Genomic DNA, 18,129 nt, shown 5'->3' on the forward strand with positions numbered 1-18,129 from the left:
ACGCTAAACCTACCTAAGCCATTGGGCTTCTATGTTCAGGAGCGCAGACGCCGCACATATGGTGTGCTGCTCCTAGTCACCTCCATGTGCATCAAGCAACCAGAGACAACAAATTCCTCCCCAGATGGATGAATGGAAGTCTCTCTCAGGTCCAGATACAAACAGGGAATATAACAAACACAATACAATAAGACAAGACTTAGCTTAAAGTAGAAAACTGGCAACTCCAGTTGCACCACAGAGTACAAATGACCAGCTGGTAAGAAGACAGGAAGAAAATCTATAAACCACACCTCCAAGAGTGAGAAGCGGCTACTTATGGGGAAGGTAAATTACCAACAAGAAACACCTGAAGCAAAGGGTGTGGAATTCACCAAAACACAAACACAATAATATCCACAAGGAACTTGTCAATTTAACCCACGTGTTGCCAGTCTCACTGGTCTCCTTGTACCTGCCACGGGAACGTCCGTGACAAAGGTTTTCTGAACCGGTACAATGACTTATTATTTGACCTAGTCACCAGTGTGAAAATTGAAGGATTATGTACAATTTCTTTCACTCTAGATAATGACTTGGAAAATTTAAAAAATTACGCATTTCCTTTAAAACAGTTTCCTGGCTTTTTTGTGTCCCGTTCTTTTTTTTCTTATTAAAACACAAGTAAAATGTTGTGTGACTAAAAACTCCACCCAAAAGGCTTGTAAAAACAATTAAATTTCATGGCATTTTTTGCAAGCCAAAAGCAAGCAGTGGATTGCATTTTACTCATTATGGGCTTTGTCACATTAACTGTTTGTCTAGGTACTTTCACTTTGTGCTTGTGATCTAATAAATCTTAACTCTAAAGTATAAAAAGGTCATAAACATTTATTTAAGCCACATTCTTATCAGTAAGATATGAATTGAACTATAATGAGTGTTTCAGGGTTTCTCAACTCCGGTCCTCGGGACTCACCTACCAGTCATGTTTTCAGGATTTCCTTAGTATTGAGCAGGTGATATAATTAGTGTCCATGCATCAGGACTTAACACAGGTATTAATTCTGTGGGATATTCTCAAATCCTGACTGGTAGGTGGGTCCCGAGGACCGGAGTTGGGAAACCCTGGTTTAGGAGGTCAGAGATGACAGATAAGGAGCAATCAGCTGAGCTGCTTGATGGAACACAGTAAAACCACAGAATCTCAAGATTGGACAGAGAAAGGGTCTCAATGTTTTTAATAAAGAAGACCAATTGAAATATATATTTTAGCTCAAAATGAGTACAAAGCAAAAATACAGTTCCCACAAAGGTGTCCCTATCCATAGCCTTTTAAAGGATGTCTTTCACCATGATCCCCACCCCCTAAACTACCGTGAAGTCTGGATAATTGAAGAAACACAAGGAATTTTTCATGATGGTAATGTATTACTTCAGTCGCTTCAGACTGTGTTGATGTACTTTGTGCAAAATTTGTCAAATGTTACGTGATGTTTCTTAAATTTGGTGTAACTTCACAGTTTTGTCTAAAAATGATACTACAGTTTTCTACTTTTCTGTGACTTTTCAAAAAGTCCCAGTGACAAATATGGACTGAAACATTAACATAACTATCCCCACCCATGGTGCGATTGTGGTCATGGACACCCATCAATACATAGCGGAAGCACATAGGCAACTTGCTGATACAGAGGTTTATCAAAAATTGAATACTGATCCCAGATGGGATATAGAGAGAAAGATCCAGAGAGTGTTACAGGAGGCCACACACGCTGGCTTCATTGATGACAAGCTCAAGGATTTTCTCTCTGTTACACATCCTATGACACCTTTTTTATATTTACTACCTAAAATTCATAAAAATCTTAATACCCCCCAGGGAGACCTATTGTCTCGGGGAGGGGATCCTTGCTGTGTAATATCTCTATCTTCTTGGATAGGGTATTAAGGCAGCATGCGATTTCTGCTCAATCCTACATCCAAGATACGTCAGATTTTCTCACTAAATTAAATAACATCACATTACCTCCTGGTGCCATCCTAGCATCTCTTGATATAACCAGTCTATACACCTCAATTAGACATGACTTTGGTTTAGAGGTAGTGACTAGGGCCTTATCTAACTCTGCCTTCACGGCGGGTTGTCAGGATTTTATTTTACAATTGCTACACTTGGTCTTGACGTGCAATTATTTTTTATTTGGTGACCATTTTTATCTCCAGAGGAAGGGGACCGCCATGGGGTCCAATGTGGCGCCGACCTACGCCAACATGGCGGTCTCCTTCCTTGAGGAGACACACATCTATGTATCGCCCCACTTCCGCCATGTGCTGAGGTGGTGGCGATACATAGATGACATTTTTTTGATCTGGAGTGGCTCTGATGAACAACTTTTTGAATTTGTTCATTTCCTCAATACTATTGATGCAGACATTAAGTTCACCCGGGAACATTCTAGGGAACAAATACATTTTCTTGACACTCTAGTTACGGTGACTGATCAAACTCTCTCCACTACGTTGTATCGAAAACCAACGGATCGGAATACACTATTAAGTTTTAATAGTGCACATCCTAGAGCAATGATTAAATCATTGCCGCTAAGTCAATTTCTTCGTACTAAACGTATTGTGAGTAATGACGAGGAATTGAAAGGTACTCTTGAACACATGTCCCAGACCTTTAGAGACAGAGGTTTTCCCTCATCATTATTAGATGAACATCTAGAGACCATACAACATAAATCACGTACTGAATTGCTCAACAAGAAAATTAATTTTAAGAACAACAGAAAGAGGATCCCATTGGTTACGATCTACAATGAGGACAGTATACATGTACGACAGATTATCTCACGACACTGGCCTAGAAGTGGACATAAGGAGATTGAAGAGTTCAAGCTTCCTCCCCTCATGTCCTACAGATGAGCGCGCAATCTCAAGGATAAATTGATCCACACAGACATTGGCCCACAACGCACATCTGGTCAAACATTTTTACGCAGTCCAAAATTGGGTAGTTTTCCCTGCTTAAACTGCGTAAATTGTCGATATATGCAAAAGGGTAGTTTTTTTCTACCATCCTATAACACATAAAAAATATCCTATAAAACATTTCTTGACTTGTGACTCTGTTTGTGGTCTATATACTATGGTGTCCCTGCCAATTGTTATATGTGGGGGAGACATCATTGGATTTTAAAACTAGAATTAACCAACACAGATACACTATTCGGAAAAAACGTATGGATCTTCCTGTCCCTAAACATTTCACTGATCTTGGGCACCAGGAAAGTGATTTAAAATGTATACTAATAGACCACATTCCCTCCCCTAGACGAGGTGGAAACAGACAGTTAATGCTGAAAAAAAGTGAGATCCAATGGATCTCCAAATTGAATACTTTAAAACCACAGGGATTGAATGTAGACTATAAACCTTGGCTATTATCTTGAGTTGGACATTTTAGATGCTGCTGACCTTAAGCTTTTGGGTACATAAACTAGTGCCCCCTGTTTAATTACAGTGGTTGTTTATATGTATTCTCATGTATTGTTTTGTATTTCTTCGCAGTTAACCAATTGAGGAATGGTCCCTTATGTGAAGAGTGAGCGTGGAAATGACACTGATGGATTTAAAGAGGCATGATAACTGGATCTGGATGATATCATTACCAAGTTGATATGTTGTTGCTATTTTTGATCATGTCTTGATTATATGTACGTGGCTAGTCCATACATTTTTACAGGATTCATTTTTGACCATTGTACATGTGTACGCTGATATATATCTGCTGGATTTTGGGTCCCTCTACCTGGGTGGTTGGCCACGGTTTAATGTACGGCGCGGCCATTGTCTTTTGACACTGTGTCCGCCCTGGTGCCGGATAGTGTCCTACGCTATGGGGGTCTGGCTTGGAGCTGATGGATTATCCATATTCATTATTTCACTGTATTTCTTGGTGAGCACCTCCGTAATCCAGAGGAAGTTGTCCCTCGTTATCGGGTTGTCCCCCAGGAATGGGGGGCCCCCTGATGTGGAGGACTTTTGAACCTGCGATCTTGTGTGCATAACGCGCGATCTGCTGGTCCTATCCCTTGTAGGACTAGGGGTTGTGCTCACCCAATACAATATCATCAATGCATTTGTACCTTTTCTGCATCATAGCAGATATGTTACTTAATACTTAATAGCTTACTTTTGTGTACAGTGAGATATATGATTGTGTTTATCATGCACTCTATTTGTGATATTCGCATCCATCTAGTTTTAAGTTGCCACCCGGCTGGGTCACTGCCGACGCCGGTGATCCACACTGACGGTGCTGTACAGTTGTGCCGCTGGTCGACCTTTACCGGTTTGAATGTGCCCTACCAGTGAGATATATGCCTTGTTACTATGGTGAGGCCGTCACTTCCTATTGGCGTGACACTTTACACTGACGTCTGCGTCTCACCGTGGAACGCATGACGCCGGAATGTGTCGACGTTGACAGGATAAACTTAGCAACAACGATCACGTGAGTGGGTCACTAATCACGTGATCCGATACTTTCAAAAGGTCCTGCGACATGCGCAGTTGAATGACTGATACGCCGAACTCCATGTGGTTTCCCATCCACGCTCTCTCTAGGACCTTCCACATTTGGACTTGTTTTTAAGGTACACCTGCACAGATTTAATCATTATGTCATCCTCAGATGTGCGTCATTATAGATATGATGACCCTACATGGATTTAAGACACTTATGTTTGGTTTTTATTTTTTATTGAATATGTACTGTGAAGGTAGATGGTAGCACTACACTTTTGCTCACATTATACTGTTTGATTTCTGTATGTTGAGAAAAATATCATGATATCTGCTTTGATTATTGTAATCAACACTTGATTGATTGTATACAACTGTATAAATATGCACAATGCACTAGTTGGTTTGTCACTGCTTGAGAAAGATCCCAGGAGGTGGATCGAAACGTTGCGGTCTGGTGAATAAAGCCTAATATTATTTTACGCCTTGGATGTGCCGTGGAATTTTTCCTATTATCCCCACCCATAACTATCCACACCCACTTTTCAAAACAGGAGTGAGTAAAAATGTCCCAAAAGCCCTATTTTGCATCTTTCCGAAGACAAAATTTTGGAGTGCAGGAAGTGATAAATTTCCCCTACATATTCCAAAGATGTAATTATTATATCTGAAATCACTTGCACTCCCCAAATCAGTAAACAGCCCCTGCTATGTATGCTAATGAAGCATCTAGGAGTCCCGCTATACTACAGTATTTCTTGAGTTTAAGAGTACATGGGATACATTGCAATGCAGCAGGTGAATGAATGGGAGTACACATATAACAATAACATCTTTGCAATATGTGCCTCTTCAGCTATCCAAACATTATAATATTTCTGGCTTTTCTTTTGATGACAGATTGTGTTTGAGCTCACAAAGCATTGTCTATGACTCAGGTCTAGGTATATATGGTTTTCAAGATATACACAAATATTCTCATGCAATTAAAAAAATGGTGAGGAACTATTACACAAAGAATATTGAAAATTATTACAACCTGTCAGCATGAACATGTAGTTATAGAGCAGGAGGAGCTGAGCAGATTGGTATATGGTTTTGTGGGAAAAGATTCTTGTAAAAGGTTTTGTGGGAAAAAAAACTTGTAACATACATTTTATACCTCTGCTCTTTCTAAACTCAGAAGTCCAATGGGAGGTCCTACTCCTTGACTGACAGTTATCTTAGTAATCAGTCATACAGCGAAGGCTGTCAATCACTGAATAAGGCCGGCTATATGACTACATTGGAAGAGCAGGGAATTAAATTAGTAAAATGCAAGTTTTACTGAATCTTTTTCCACAAAAGTATATATCAATCTGCTGAGCTTCTCCTGTTCTATACAGTGTTATCCGCAGATCAGACACCGTGTTCAAAATGACAGGTTCCCAGCAGCTGGGAACATGACCATGGATGGAACTGGTAGCAGAAGGCTCCGTCCACTGTGGCATAGTGCAACTCAGCTTACATTCGAGTGAATCAGAGCTGAGCTGCAGTTTCTGGTTATGTTTCTCTTGCTGGTAGCTGCCGCAAACAGCTGATCACTTGTGGGGCTCGGTGTCAGACCCCCACAGATTTGATATTGATGACCTATCTGAATGATAGGTCATCAAAGTTTAGAAGTTCAACAACCCCTTTAAAGTAAAACATTTACCTACACAATATTTATTTTTTGGGTTCAGTGGTGGGGTTTGCAAGTTCTTAATTGAGTTTATCACAATACTCTAGCTTCTCTGGCCACATGCCAAAAACATACTAATCAGCTAAATCTCTTGTTAAGACAATAGTCCAATTTTCCTATGTGTGTGTAATGTATATGACAGAAATAGAGATTATATTGCTAGCCTCACTGGAGTCACAGGCTGAGAACCCTAACCCTTCAAAATGTATGCCGTGCTATAAAAATAACAGTAACTAAATGAATCTTATATAAAAATGACATAAATTGTCTAATAGTATATGTTAAATGTACATTACTAATACATAACAAAGTTTCAAAATGTTTCAAAATGTCCAGTTTATTACAATGGCATTTACAATTTGATTGTCATGCCAGAAACAGGAGATGACACCAAGTCTTGATCAGTTTGATAGGTAAATTATACTATTTGTACTATATTTATAGTATTTATGTCAATTGTTGTAGAAGTTATATAGCAGTGAAATTCTCTTACCTGCAGAAAAGTGAAGAGCACTCAGGCAGCAGAATGCAAACAGTAGAGGCAGAGGAGGATGGTGCTTTACGGATTTGATTTTAAGGACCCTCTTCCTCTCTGTAGGTGACATGTTTCTTTTGTGTGTCCTATACTTGAGCATCTTGAAGAGACTGTGGAAGGTTAGATCTGTAAGTGTGTGTCTGGCTCATCCACAGTGAGGCGTTATCTCTTTAAATGTAACACTGTATCCCATAGGACTGCAAGCAATCAGCACCTGGCAGGATCCTACTTTCTATCCTCTATGTCATGCTGAGCTCTTATTTATGAGGCATTGCCCCCCCCCCAAAATCAATGTTGCCTGATTAGCTAAGGGTTGAGTAAGTAGGGAAGAATAGAGGATCTATATTATTGCACAATAGGGAACCTTATAACTAACACTGACTTTGCAGGACATAGGAAATGCCACTCATGAACACTATGTTAGCACATCACGTGCCCTCAGAAATATAATAGCTTTTTTGCTTCCTGTCGAGTTTATTAACAATTACTATTTTATGACATTTGCTGATCCTTGTACACGGAGATCACTCAGAAAAACTGGTTTATAGGAAGTTATCTCTGAGACTGTCCAGTGTACTGTGAAAGCTTACAGTACGAGAGCATGATAATAGCAGCCCTACACTATTGTTGGCTTCTTATTAACCACTTTATGGTGTGCAATTTGCACATTTTGCTTACAAAATGACTCCCAGTTTTAGTTCCTTTTATTTAATCCCTCCAGTATGTCAATGTGCTATTAAAAAAAGCCTCCAGAGATATCACTTTTAATGTTAGAAGTTTAACCGCTGGGATTGGCTTGGTTTATTGTACTGTAGCATTAGTCAAATCTATTTCAATAAAAAGATTTCAAAAAGATATAGGAGATGAGTCATGGTCTTCTATCCAATTGCATTAGAATTATAGCAGTTCATTTTAGAACTTCTGTTAGTTAAAAAGGTCTTATTTTCAGAAAAATATCACAATTCTGCATAACAGTAGAATTCTACAGCTAAAAATGTTTAGAGCCATCATGTGCAATCAAATTTAAAAAAAACTTTCAAAAAGCTAATTGCTGATGAGATCCAATCATGTTTTTACTGTAAATATCTACCATCTTGGTGTAGTCAAAAAAGATCATTTTACATGGACTAATAATCAGATAATCCTGATAATTGACCTGTGTAAAAGGTGCCAGGGATCACCCAACAGGAAATGATTGCTATGTAAATGCAGCTCTTATCACTTCTGACTCTCAGGCAATTATTGGGATCAGAAATAAGTGAAAAAATTGTTTCAGCACTAAAGTTGTAGTCCAATAAAAACGTCTTCTTTATTGCAACTTATGTACATCAGCAGACACAACCATGAAGCATGCGGTAATTATTGACGCGTTTCAGACTATATGTCCTTAGTCGTAACAATGTTCTATGTTAGTTTGAGATATTTAAAGACCAAAATCCCATCCCCTACAAAATCGCAGGAGGAGGTATCTCAACACCATTGGTCATTCTATCATGGAACCACCTTTAGCCCAATTTATCATTATCAAAATTCACCTGTGCAACATTATTCACTTATCCTTTAAATCAGGTTAACCCTATCCTCCCCACCCAATTAAAATAAATGAATCAAATGTTCTTGGGTATAGGGACCTTGGGAAAAAACTAATAAAAATCGCACAATGTGCACAGTGACAAATACAAAAATATTTAAAACAAAGTAGCAAGCCACTTTATGAACCTTCGAAACCAACATATCACAGATGAACTGATATATCACATTATTTTATGTTATGTTATTATACTGCTATAGCTGATAAACATACATTAATTCCTTCCATTCAAACCTGTAGGAACCCTCGCATATAATCTAAAAATACAGAAGGCTTCTCTCAAAAGCAGTTTCTTTCTATGATCTGCAACAAAATCGGTAACGTGTGAAAGCACACTAAAACTTTGGCAGAATTGCATTTTTTTTCCAATTCCACCCCATTTGGAATTTTCCACTTTCCCACTACATTGTATGCAATATTAAATGGTACCAAAAATACGTGTCCCACAAAAAACATCTGGTATGTTTTTCCCTTTTCACACCCAAAGGGGCGCTGTGACTTTTTCAATTGCAAAAGCATGAAAGGTGTTCGTTCTCCGACTATGGATGTGAATAAAATATTTTGCTGCATTTGAGATCTTTAGAGCTGTGGGATTTGTTATATAGTTCAAATGTTCAAGAATCCTATTTTTGAACTTGCGGATTGTACTGCCCACATATATAAGATCACATTCCTCACATCGGATCACATACACTACTCCCGTGCTGAAGTTTGATAATGATAAATTGAGCTAAAGGTGGTTCCATGTTAGAATGACCAATGGTGGTGAGATACCTCCTCCTGCGATTTTGTTGGGGATGGGATTTTGGTCTTTAAATATCTCAAACTAACATGGAACATTGTTACGACTAAGGACATATTGTCCGAAACGCGCCAATGATTATCGCATACTTCATGGTTGTGTCTGCTGATGTACATAAGTTGCAATAAAGAAGAAGTTTTTATTGGACTACAAATTTAGTGCCGAAACCATTTTTTCACTTATTTCTGCTATACTGGGACACACCTAAAGGTTTCTGGACATACAGGAGAACAAAGGCCAAGGAGGTGAGCTGGATAATACTACTATACAATTATTGGGATCGACTGGTTCATTCCTAATAAATTGCCTGTAACATTGGTCCATGTAAAAGAACCTTAAAGAAGTTAATCTGCCATATATAAATGACCTATCGTTGGAGGGGATGCAAGGTGTCGAACCCCCGCTGATCTGATATTGATGAACTATCCTGACAATAGGTGATCAATATAAATGGCAGGACAACCCTTTTAAGAGTATTGTGTGGCGGATAGCTTTATCTGAGGGTGCCATTCAGCACTTTATACATTCATGCACAGCTGAAAGAAGAAAGGGAAGAAGGCTGCTGCCAGAAAAAAAAGTCTATCTCTCACAGGAACAAAGAATGGGGCATGTTTAAATCCAACATGCCGGATACTTCTTTCCTAGACATAGGTTGCTGTGGGAGAGTCAAGCCTCCCTCATATTTATTGGTCAGTTGACTAGTTTTGCTTAAATAAGTAGGTTCAACCAACGTTCCTAGAATGTGTGTAGCTACCTTATAACTCTAGTGGTGTTTGTCTACTAGCCCTATCATAAGTGGCAATAGAAGTGTCATTGTAGTCACCCTTCTTCCTTTTTATAGAATTTACATTTATCTTGGTTGGAGTTGTAAAGGTTTAAAAAACAACATGGCTGCTTTATTCTAAAACAACTCCACGCCTGTCTACAGCTGGGCCTGATCTTGCAGCTCTATTCAAGTGAAAGGGGCAGAGCTGCATTGCCATGCACAACCTGTGGACAGGCCTGGCACTGTTTTTGGAAAAAAAAAGAGATGTTTTTCTAATATTGTGCAGCCCCTTTAAGTGATATGGTTACATTATTGGTGGAAGTGATGCATGTTTTATTAATATGAATCTGGCTTTTATATGACTGGTGAAAACTTCCACAGTAGATGTCTGCAATGTCTATTATGTTAGTGTGGCACAGCTATAGACAGTTGTTTTACTGCCTGGAGCAAAATAATACAATAATAATATAATACATTTTCTAAACTCTTACTGGAATTTCGACAGCTCTTTGATTGACATTGTGTACATTGTGTACATGGGCTTTAATATAATGGCTGTAAATGTACTCTTTCTGGGAAGATGCAAATGATTTTATAATCCTGAGTGTCAGCTTTAAATAGATCTTGCTCTACTGATAGCATTTTATAGTTGCACTTACCATTATCACTGTTTACAGTATGAGATCATAGACCTAATTTATGACAAAAATACTTAAAGGGAACCTGTCACCGGGATTTTGTGTATAGAGCCGAGGACATGGGTAGCTAGATGGCCGCTAGCACATCTGTAATACCTAGTCCCCATAGCTCTGTGTGCTTTTATTGTGTCAAAAAAGCGATTTGATACATATGCAAATTAACCTGAGATGAGTGCTGTCCGTGACTCATCTCACGTACAGGACTCATCTCAGGTTAATTTGCATATGTATCAAATCGGTTTTTTTACACAATAAAAGCACAGAGAGCTATGGGGACTGGGTATTGCGGATGCTTTAGTGGCCATCTAGCTACCCATGTCCTCGGCTCTATACACAAAATCCCGGTGACAGGTTTCCTTTAATGCAGCCATGCATTTACTCTGGCATCTAATGGGACAAAATAAAAAGTCAAGTTAACATCAATAACAGAAAATAAAAAATAACTAATATGTTAAAAAAATATATATGTCGGCTTTGCCATTATTTGCACCAAGTTTATCAAACATTTATCAAACAAAACCAGAAGTGAAGCCTACACAGAAATAAGGTATGATGAAAAGATTTGCACCTGTCCTGTATTTTTCTAATCAATGACCAAAAAAGTCTGAAATAGGCCCTATCCATCTTTACGAACATCAGAAAACTTTGTTTAGTATGCTAATAAGTTTGAAAGTGCTCAGCAGGGCATGATTAATAGTCACAGGAGCCCAAGCCTGCCTCCAACAAGAACCTAAGCCTGCCTCTTCACTTGGTACCTCCTCTTGCATTCTCCAGTCCACCACCTCCTCTGCAACATCACTATCTTCTTTGAACTCTGACCACGATGTCAGCATCTTCCTCAAGGAAATCTGACATTGTCAATGGCTCTGCACATGCGCTGTAACTACAGTGAGTACAATGTCCACTGCAGGCAAGTCACTGCGCAAGTGCAGGTAGTTTCCTATCTTGAAGGAATATGTATATAGTGGCTCCACCTGTTGGGTAGATATAGAATTGGTGCTCACTCCGCAACACACCCAATGTCGCTAAAGTGCACTGTAAATAATTCTATTGGTTGGAGGGCACACAAATATTTGTTACCATATGGAACTGATATAGTATCCCATTAATATTTATTTACAACATATAGTAAACAAATAACAACATTGAGGACCACATATATAATATAGACAATATTTGGATAGTGTGACTACCCTGTAAAAAAATCAAATATATATACTGTATAAAACCATTGAATGTCCACTGTATAATTCACTTGCAAATATTAAATGTCCAATCAGTAAATCACCACATGTACTAGAACGGTCAAAATAGAGACAGAACTTATCAGAGTCCACTCATCAATGATATTCACATTTAGACGTAGTTAGAGGTTGTTAGTCCAATCATGCCACGACCAAACAATATCCCTTATTGTAGGAATAGTCAGCAGTTGTTAGTTATCTAATTATCAAACTTTCAGTAGTGGCAGTAAACCAGTATTAGAGATATACCCAGCATAGGATTATTCAAATATTTCTTTCTGGTATTGGGGTGTTAATAATCATTTAATATTTCCAGCAGGGATTCATTAGTTTCTTTCCACATCCATATACAAATTTCAAATATTGTACGTTACTGATCCTGTGCCAGTCTCTGTACCCCGTCTCAGTCCGCACTGTTGCACAGAAGCGTGTGCACGCTGTCTCACTTGCCGGTCTCCACATGCGGCGTCCCATGTGTTCTCGGCGTCCCATGTGGTTCTCTTGCTTCATCGCTATTTGTCCTGGTATTAGGATGTTGCGGTAGTACTTGTCGAAACGGCTGAATATGTAGGATCGGCTTGATCTTTGTATGAAAAAACAGTGAGACCTGTAAGTCTGTCCAAGACTAAGTCCTTATATCATCGGTAGGTACCAAAAGTCCTTATATCATCGCTGTATACCAAATGCGTTTCGGAACTAGAGTGTTCCTTCTTCAGTGGTTAACAGCGATGAATGATAGTTCTCCCTTTTTATACGGTGTATACTTGATACAGAGGAGGTACCTTTTATGGATTGTCTAAAAAGTGGATCGGATCTGTGGATCATATATTGTCTGTCTAGCTATATGGCACAATACATAGTTACATAAACCCCTTTCACTTAAAAAAAAATAAAAAAAATATGCACGATAAAATAAAAACATTAAAAGCTGTACATTCTTGGTAATTCTATTTGCAATAAGTCCTATACATTAGGAGACATCAAATTTATAAAAGATTTCACAAAAACGCACATGCGTTATCAATGCGGTTTAGATGCGTTTTTTGCATAATTAGCCTTGGAAGATGGTCATCTCAATATCCTCCTTATTAAAACTCTTATTTGTTATAACTACTTTAAATCCTATTTTATAGTTTCTTATATATATATTCTGGCTAATCTAGAGACATAATATAAAAACATGTGATATTTAGAAAACGCATGTGCGTTTCTCGGTGCACGTAACAAACATAAAAATATATAGCTTCACTTTAGATGACTTGAGACTATATAGTACTTCCATATGGATACACATTTGTCACGGCCTATGGTGTGCGCTGTGACACTGTTGCTACACTTGCAGTTGCCCGCAGCAACGTGTTGCTGTGTGTGCATGCGGTGGCAGTCTCTCGGCCTTCTGGGTGATTGCTGTGACATGGTTGCCACGCATGTTGTTGCCTGCGGCAACGTGTAGCTTTCCTATGTTTGTGTGTGCACTTCCCCTTTAAGTGGCTTCCTCCCTTTGTCTGGTGTTGGAAGGGTTAACTCCCTTCCTACCCTCTGACACTGTCACGACGGGGAGTGGGGGAAACCCCCCACCGTGCGGTGTCAGAGGGTAAAGGGGATCGGCCTGGCCAAAAGGAGTAATAAGGGAGCAGATCACCTCCTACCGCGTCCCTAATCCTCTCCAACTCCTCACCGAGCGGACCCCGATGGTAGGACGACTCATACTCAGGATACCTAGAAACCCTAAGTCGCCCTGGTAATCCCTCACTTAAGAGCAGGGGAGAGACAACCTGTTCATCCCAGTAATGGAGGAACAAGAGTCTCTATCTGAGGCCAGGCTGCAAGGAGAGGGGAACACATACAGCTATAGTGATGGCAGGTAAGCGAGACCAGTAACACACTTACCTGCCACAGACACACTGACTGGAACCCGTGCACAAGTGCTGGTGTCCACACCAACATTAAGGACCCAGCACACACCACAAACCACACAGGGACCCAGGACATCCATAGCTGCAATAAACATAAGACACCATAAAAACATCTATCTTCTATGACCACAAGGGTGGCCCTCACTGGACAGATGGCATATGAAGACCAGGAGTATAACTCCAGCATACACCATAGCTGGAGTACCCCCCAGCTTCAGACATCCAGCAGAGGCTAAATAGCCCAAGCAGCCACACACACACACACACACACACATAAACCCAGTGTTAAAACACTAGGAAGGGAGTTAACCCTTCCAACACCAGACAAAGGGAGGAAGCCACTTAAAGGGGAAGTGCACACACAAACATAGGAAAGCTACATGTTGCCGCAGGCAACAACATGCGTGGCAACCATGTCACAGCAATCACCCAGAAGGCCGAGACACTGCCACCGCATGCACACACAGCAACACGTTGCCGCGGGCAACTGCAAGTGTAGAAACAGTGTCACAGCGCACACCATAGGCCGTGACAACATTGTTCATTCGATGTAGGGGCGGAAACCGGTCCAGGAGGGGGAAACAAGGCCGGCATAAATGACAAAGACCTGTTTTCCCGTCCTGAACCGGCATCCGTCCCGACCCTATATCTGAATTCATGCTCCAAAAGGATGCCTTTATTTAGACCCACATTACAATATTTAATTAGTTCTTTATGATAGTTCTTTTCTGTTGGATTATTTTTAAATTTATTATAAGTAGTAATATCTTCCAATTGTCTCCTGCATTCTTGTTCATAGTCATTTGTATTAAGAGTGACTATGGCCCCTCCCTTGTCGGCTGGTCTAATTCTGATATCATTGTTAGATTGTAATTGTTTAATAGCTATTATTTCTTTGTTTGTCAAGTTATTTCTAACTATTATTCTTAATTTTTCTTGGATCAATTTCCACATTTTTCTTAAATGATGCTATTTCTTGACTTATTTCTTGTTTCGGATATTTCTTTGATTTCATTTTGAATCCAGTATGCGTGTATTTGTCAGAATCTATAATTTCTCTCGTTATTGGATTTTTGATGTAGTTTTTCTTAAGGAAGATTTTCCGAATAAATTTCTCAATTCCTATGTATGTTGAAAATGTATCCATAGTGGTAGTCGGTGCAAATTTAAGGCCCTTATCTAATAATGAAATCTGTGAGTCTGTCAATTGTGTGTGACTAAGATTAATTACTGCAAGAAAATTTTGACTAAAACCTTCAGAATCACAGGTGCATATCCATGAAGCAAACATAACTACTAAAAACAAAATGGCTGCACACCATTATATATATAAACAATAGAGCTAAGAAATGGGGGCTATCCTAGATAAAAGTGATACAATACCGACTATAAATGAGTATAAATGAGTAATGAAAGCTCTTAGCGAACATACATGTCGGGCCCATCTACCAGGCGTCAAGGTGGCTTCCGCAGATGGGTCCCTATCACTAAAGATACTGCCTCACTTTGGACATACTACAGCTTACTACAGCTTGTAGCTGGTTCCTACACTGCCCTGAATATTGTAGGCTTAAGTAAGTCCAAAGTGAAGCAGTATCTTTAGTTATAGGGACCCATCTGCGGAAGCCACCTTGACGCCTGGTAGATGGGCCCGACACGTATGTGCGCTAAGAGCTTCCATTACTCATTTATACTCATTTATAGTCAGTATTGTACCACTTTTATCTAGAATGACCCCCATTTCTTAGCTCTATTGTTTATATACAGTTGCAAGAAAAAGTATGTGAACCCTTTGGAATGATATGGATTTCTGCACACATTGGTCATAAAATGTGATCTGATCTTCATCTAAGTCACAACAATAGACAATCACCGTCTGCTTAAACTAATAACACACAAAGAATTGAATGTTACCATGTTTTTATTGAACACCCTATGTAAACATTCACAGTGCAGGTGGAAAAAGTATGTGAAACCCTAGACTACTGACATCTCCAAGAGCTAATTGGAGTGAGGTGTCAGCCAACTGGAGTTCAATCAATGAGATTAGATTGGAGGTGTTGGTTACAGCTGCCCTGCCCTATAAAAAACACACACCAGTTCTGGGTTTGCTTTTCACAAGAAGAATTGCCTGATGTGAATGATGCCTCGCACAAAAGAGCTCTCAGAAGACCTACGATTAAGAATTGTTGACTTGCATAAAGCTGGAAAGGGTTATAAAAGTATCTCCAAAAGCCTTGCTGTTCATCAGTCCACGGTAAGACAAATTGTCTATAAATGGAGAAAGTTCAGCACTGCTGCTACTCTCCCTAGGAGTGGCCGTCCTGTAAAGATGACTGCAAGAGCACAGCACAGACTGCTCAATGAGGTGAAGAAGAATTCTAGAGTGTCAGCTAAAGACTTACAAAAGTCTCTGGCATATGCTAACATCCCTGTTAGCGAATCTACGATACGTAAAACACTAAACAAGAATGGATTTCATGGAAGGATACCACAGAGGAAGCCACTGCTGTCCAAAAAAAACATTGCTGCACGTTTACAGTTTGCACAAGAGCACCTGGATGTTCCACAGCAGTACTGGCAAAATATTCTGGGGACAGATGAAACCAAAGTTGAGTTGTTTGGAAGAAACACACAACACTATGTGTGAAGAAAAAGAGGCACAGCACACCAACATCAAAACCTCATCCCAACTGTGAGGTATGGTGGTGGGGGCATCATGGTTTGGGGCTGCTTTGCTGCATCAGGGCCTGGACGGATTGCTATCATCGAAGGAAAAATGAATTCCCAAGTTTATCAAGACATTTTGCAGGAGAACTTAAGGCCATCTGTCCACCAGCTGAAGCTCAACAGAAGATGGGTGTTGCAACAGGACAACGACCCAAAGCATAGAAGTAAATCAACAACAGAATGGCTTAAACAGAAGAAAATACGCCTTCTGGAGTGGCCCAGTCAGAGTCCTGACCTCAACCCGATTGAGATGCTGTGGCATGACCTCAAGAAAGCGATTCACACCAGACATCCCAAGAATATTGCTGAACTGAAACAGTTCTGTAAAGAGGAATGGTCAAGAATTACTCCTGACCGTTGTGCACGTCTGATCTGCAACTACAGGAAACGTTTGGCTGAAGTTATTGCTGCCAAAGGAGGTTCAACTAGTTATTAAATCCAAGGGTTCACATACTTTTTCCACCTGCACTGTGAATGTTTACATGGTGTGTTCAATAAAAACATGGTAACATTTAATTCTTTGTGTGTTATTAGTTTAAGCAGACTGTGATTGTCTATTGTTGTGACTTAGATGAAGATCAGATCACATTTTATGACCAATTTGTGCAGAAATCCATATCATTCCAAAGGGTTCACATACTTTTTCTTGCAACTGTATATAATGGTGTGCAGCCATTTTGTTTTTTGTAAGATTAATTACTGTTATCATAGTTTTTAGTGTTTGTGTGGATCTCTTCTTGTTTGAGTGTCTGCCTCTTCGTATCTTCCTGTGTTGTTGTGTGTGCGAGTTGTGATTGGTGTCCTCACATAGTGGTTGTCTGTTTGGTGATAGTGATTGTGTCTCATTGGGGCTTCCCTTCTCACATTGTTTGTGTAATCCTAGTGTTGCTGTCTCAAATTGTATTCGTTTCTGTGATTCTGTGTTTAAGTGTTCCTTCTTATTGGGGTTGGTGACCGTATCTCTCTTGTTCTCATCCTGTGATGTAGTGGGGTCTGGTCTAAAAAAAGGGGGGTAGATAGAGTCTCATATCTATTTGAAGTGGATATGTTAAATTGTTGAGGAAATATATCTTATTAATGATCTCCTTCTCTAATGAATCTAAATTTTTACAAATTTTTTCTTGCCATCTTTTAACCGATTCATCTTGTGGAAATTGTTAAATTACTTCTCTTAATGTGGAAATCTGGTCCAATGTTTCCGCCAGTATTTGTGTACGTCTGTTGATAATTAACTGTATAAGATTAGGAATGTGTCCCATTTCGCCCTAAAGGTATCATTTATTAAATCTTGTGCTGGTTCTTTATTCAATGATAATCCTTTGGGTATAAACCCACTTTGTAGGTATTGATTCAGGGATTTGATCTCCCATTTATTTCCTAATTGTCTGTGTAGTATTTTTTCTAGACTCTTAAATGATTCATCTACTGATCTATTAGGTTCAGTGATTTCTGTATTGGGGGCATCAAATAAAAATGTATACATTTTTTTGCATTTAATGTCCATATAGTCCATAATATCCATATTTGTTGACTGAATATGGATTGAACAATGTGTATACATATGGAAGTACTATATAGTCTCGTCATCTAAAGTGAAGCTATATATTCTTGTTTG

At 39.4% G+C, this 18,129-nt stretch overlaps 1 protein-coding gene across 2 annotated transcripts in view; it reads right to left on the bottom strand.

Moving 5' to 3' along the window:
- NMS (neuromedin S) overlaps positions 1-7,059 on the bottom strand; it is an 84,884-nt gene extending 77,825 nt beyond the window's left edge. For both annotated transcript variants that reach the window (XM_040425050.1, XM_040425049.1), the window contains exon 1: positions 6,726-7,059. In XM_040425050.1, the coding sequence (XP_040280984.1) occupies positions 6,726-6,867 (142 nt within the window). In that variant the 5' untranslated portion in view covers positions 6,868-7,059. The remainder of the gene's footprint in view (positions 1-6,725) is intronic.
- Positions 7,060-18,129: the final 11,070 nt, after the last annotated feature.

Source organism: Bufo bufo, chromosome 3, assembly GCF_905171765.1.
Source record: "Bufo bufo chromosome 3, aBufBuf1.1, whole genome shotgun sequence".
Classification (NCBI taxonomy): Eukaryota; Metazoa; Chordata; class Amphibia; order Anura; family Bufonidae; genus Bufo; species Bufo bufo.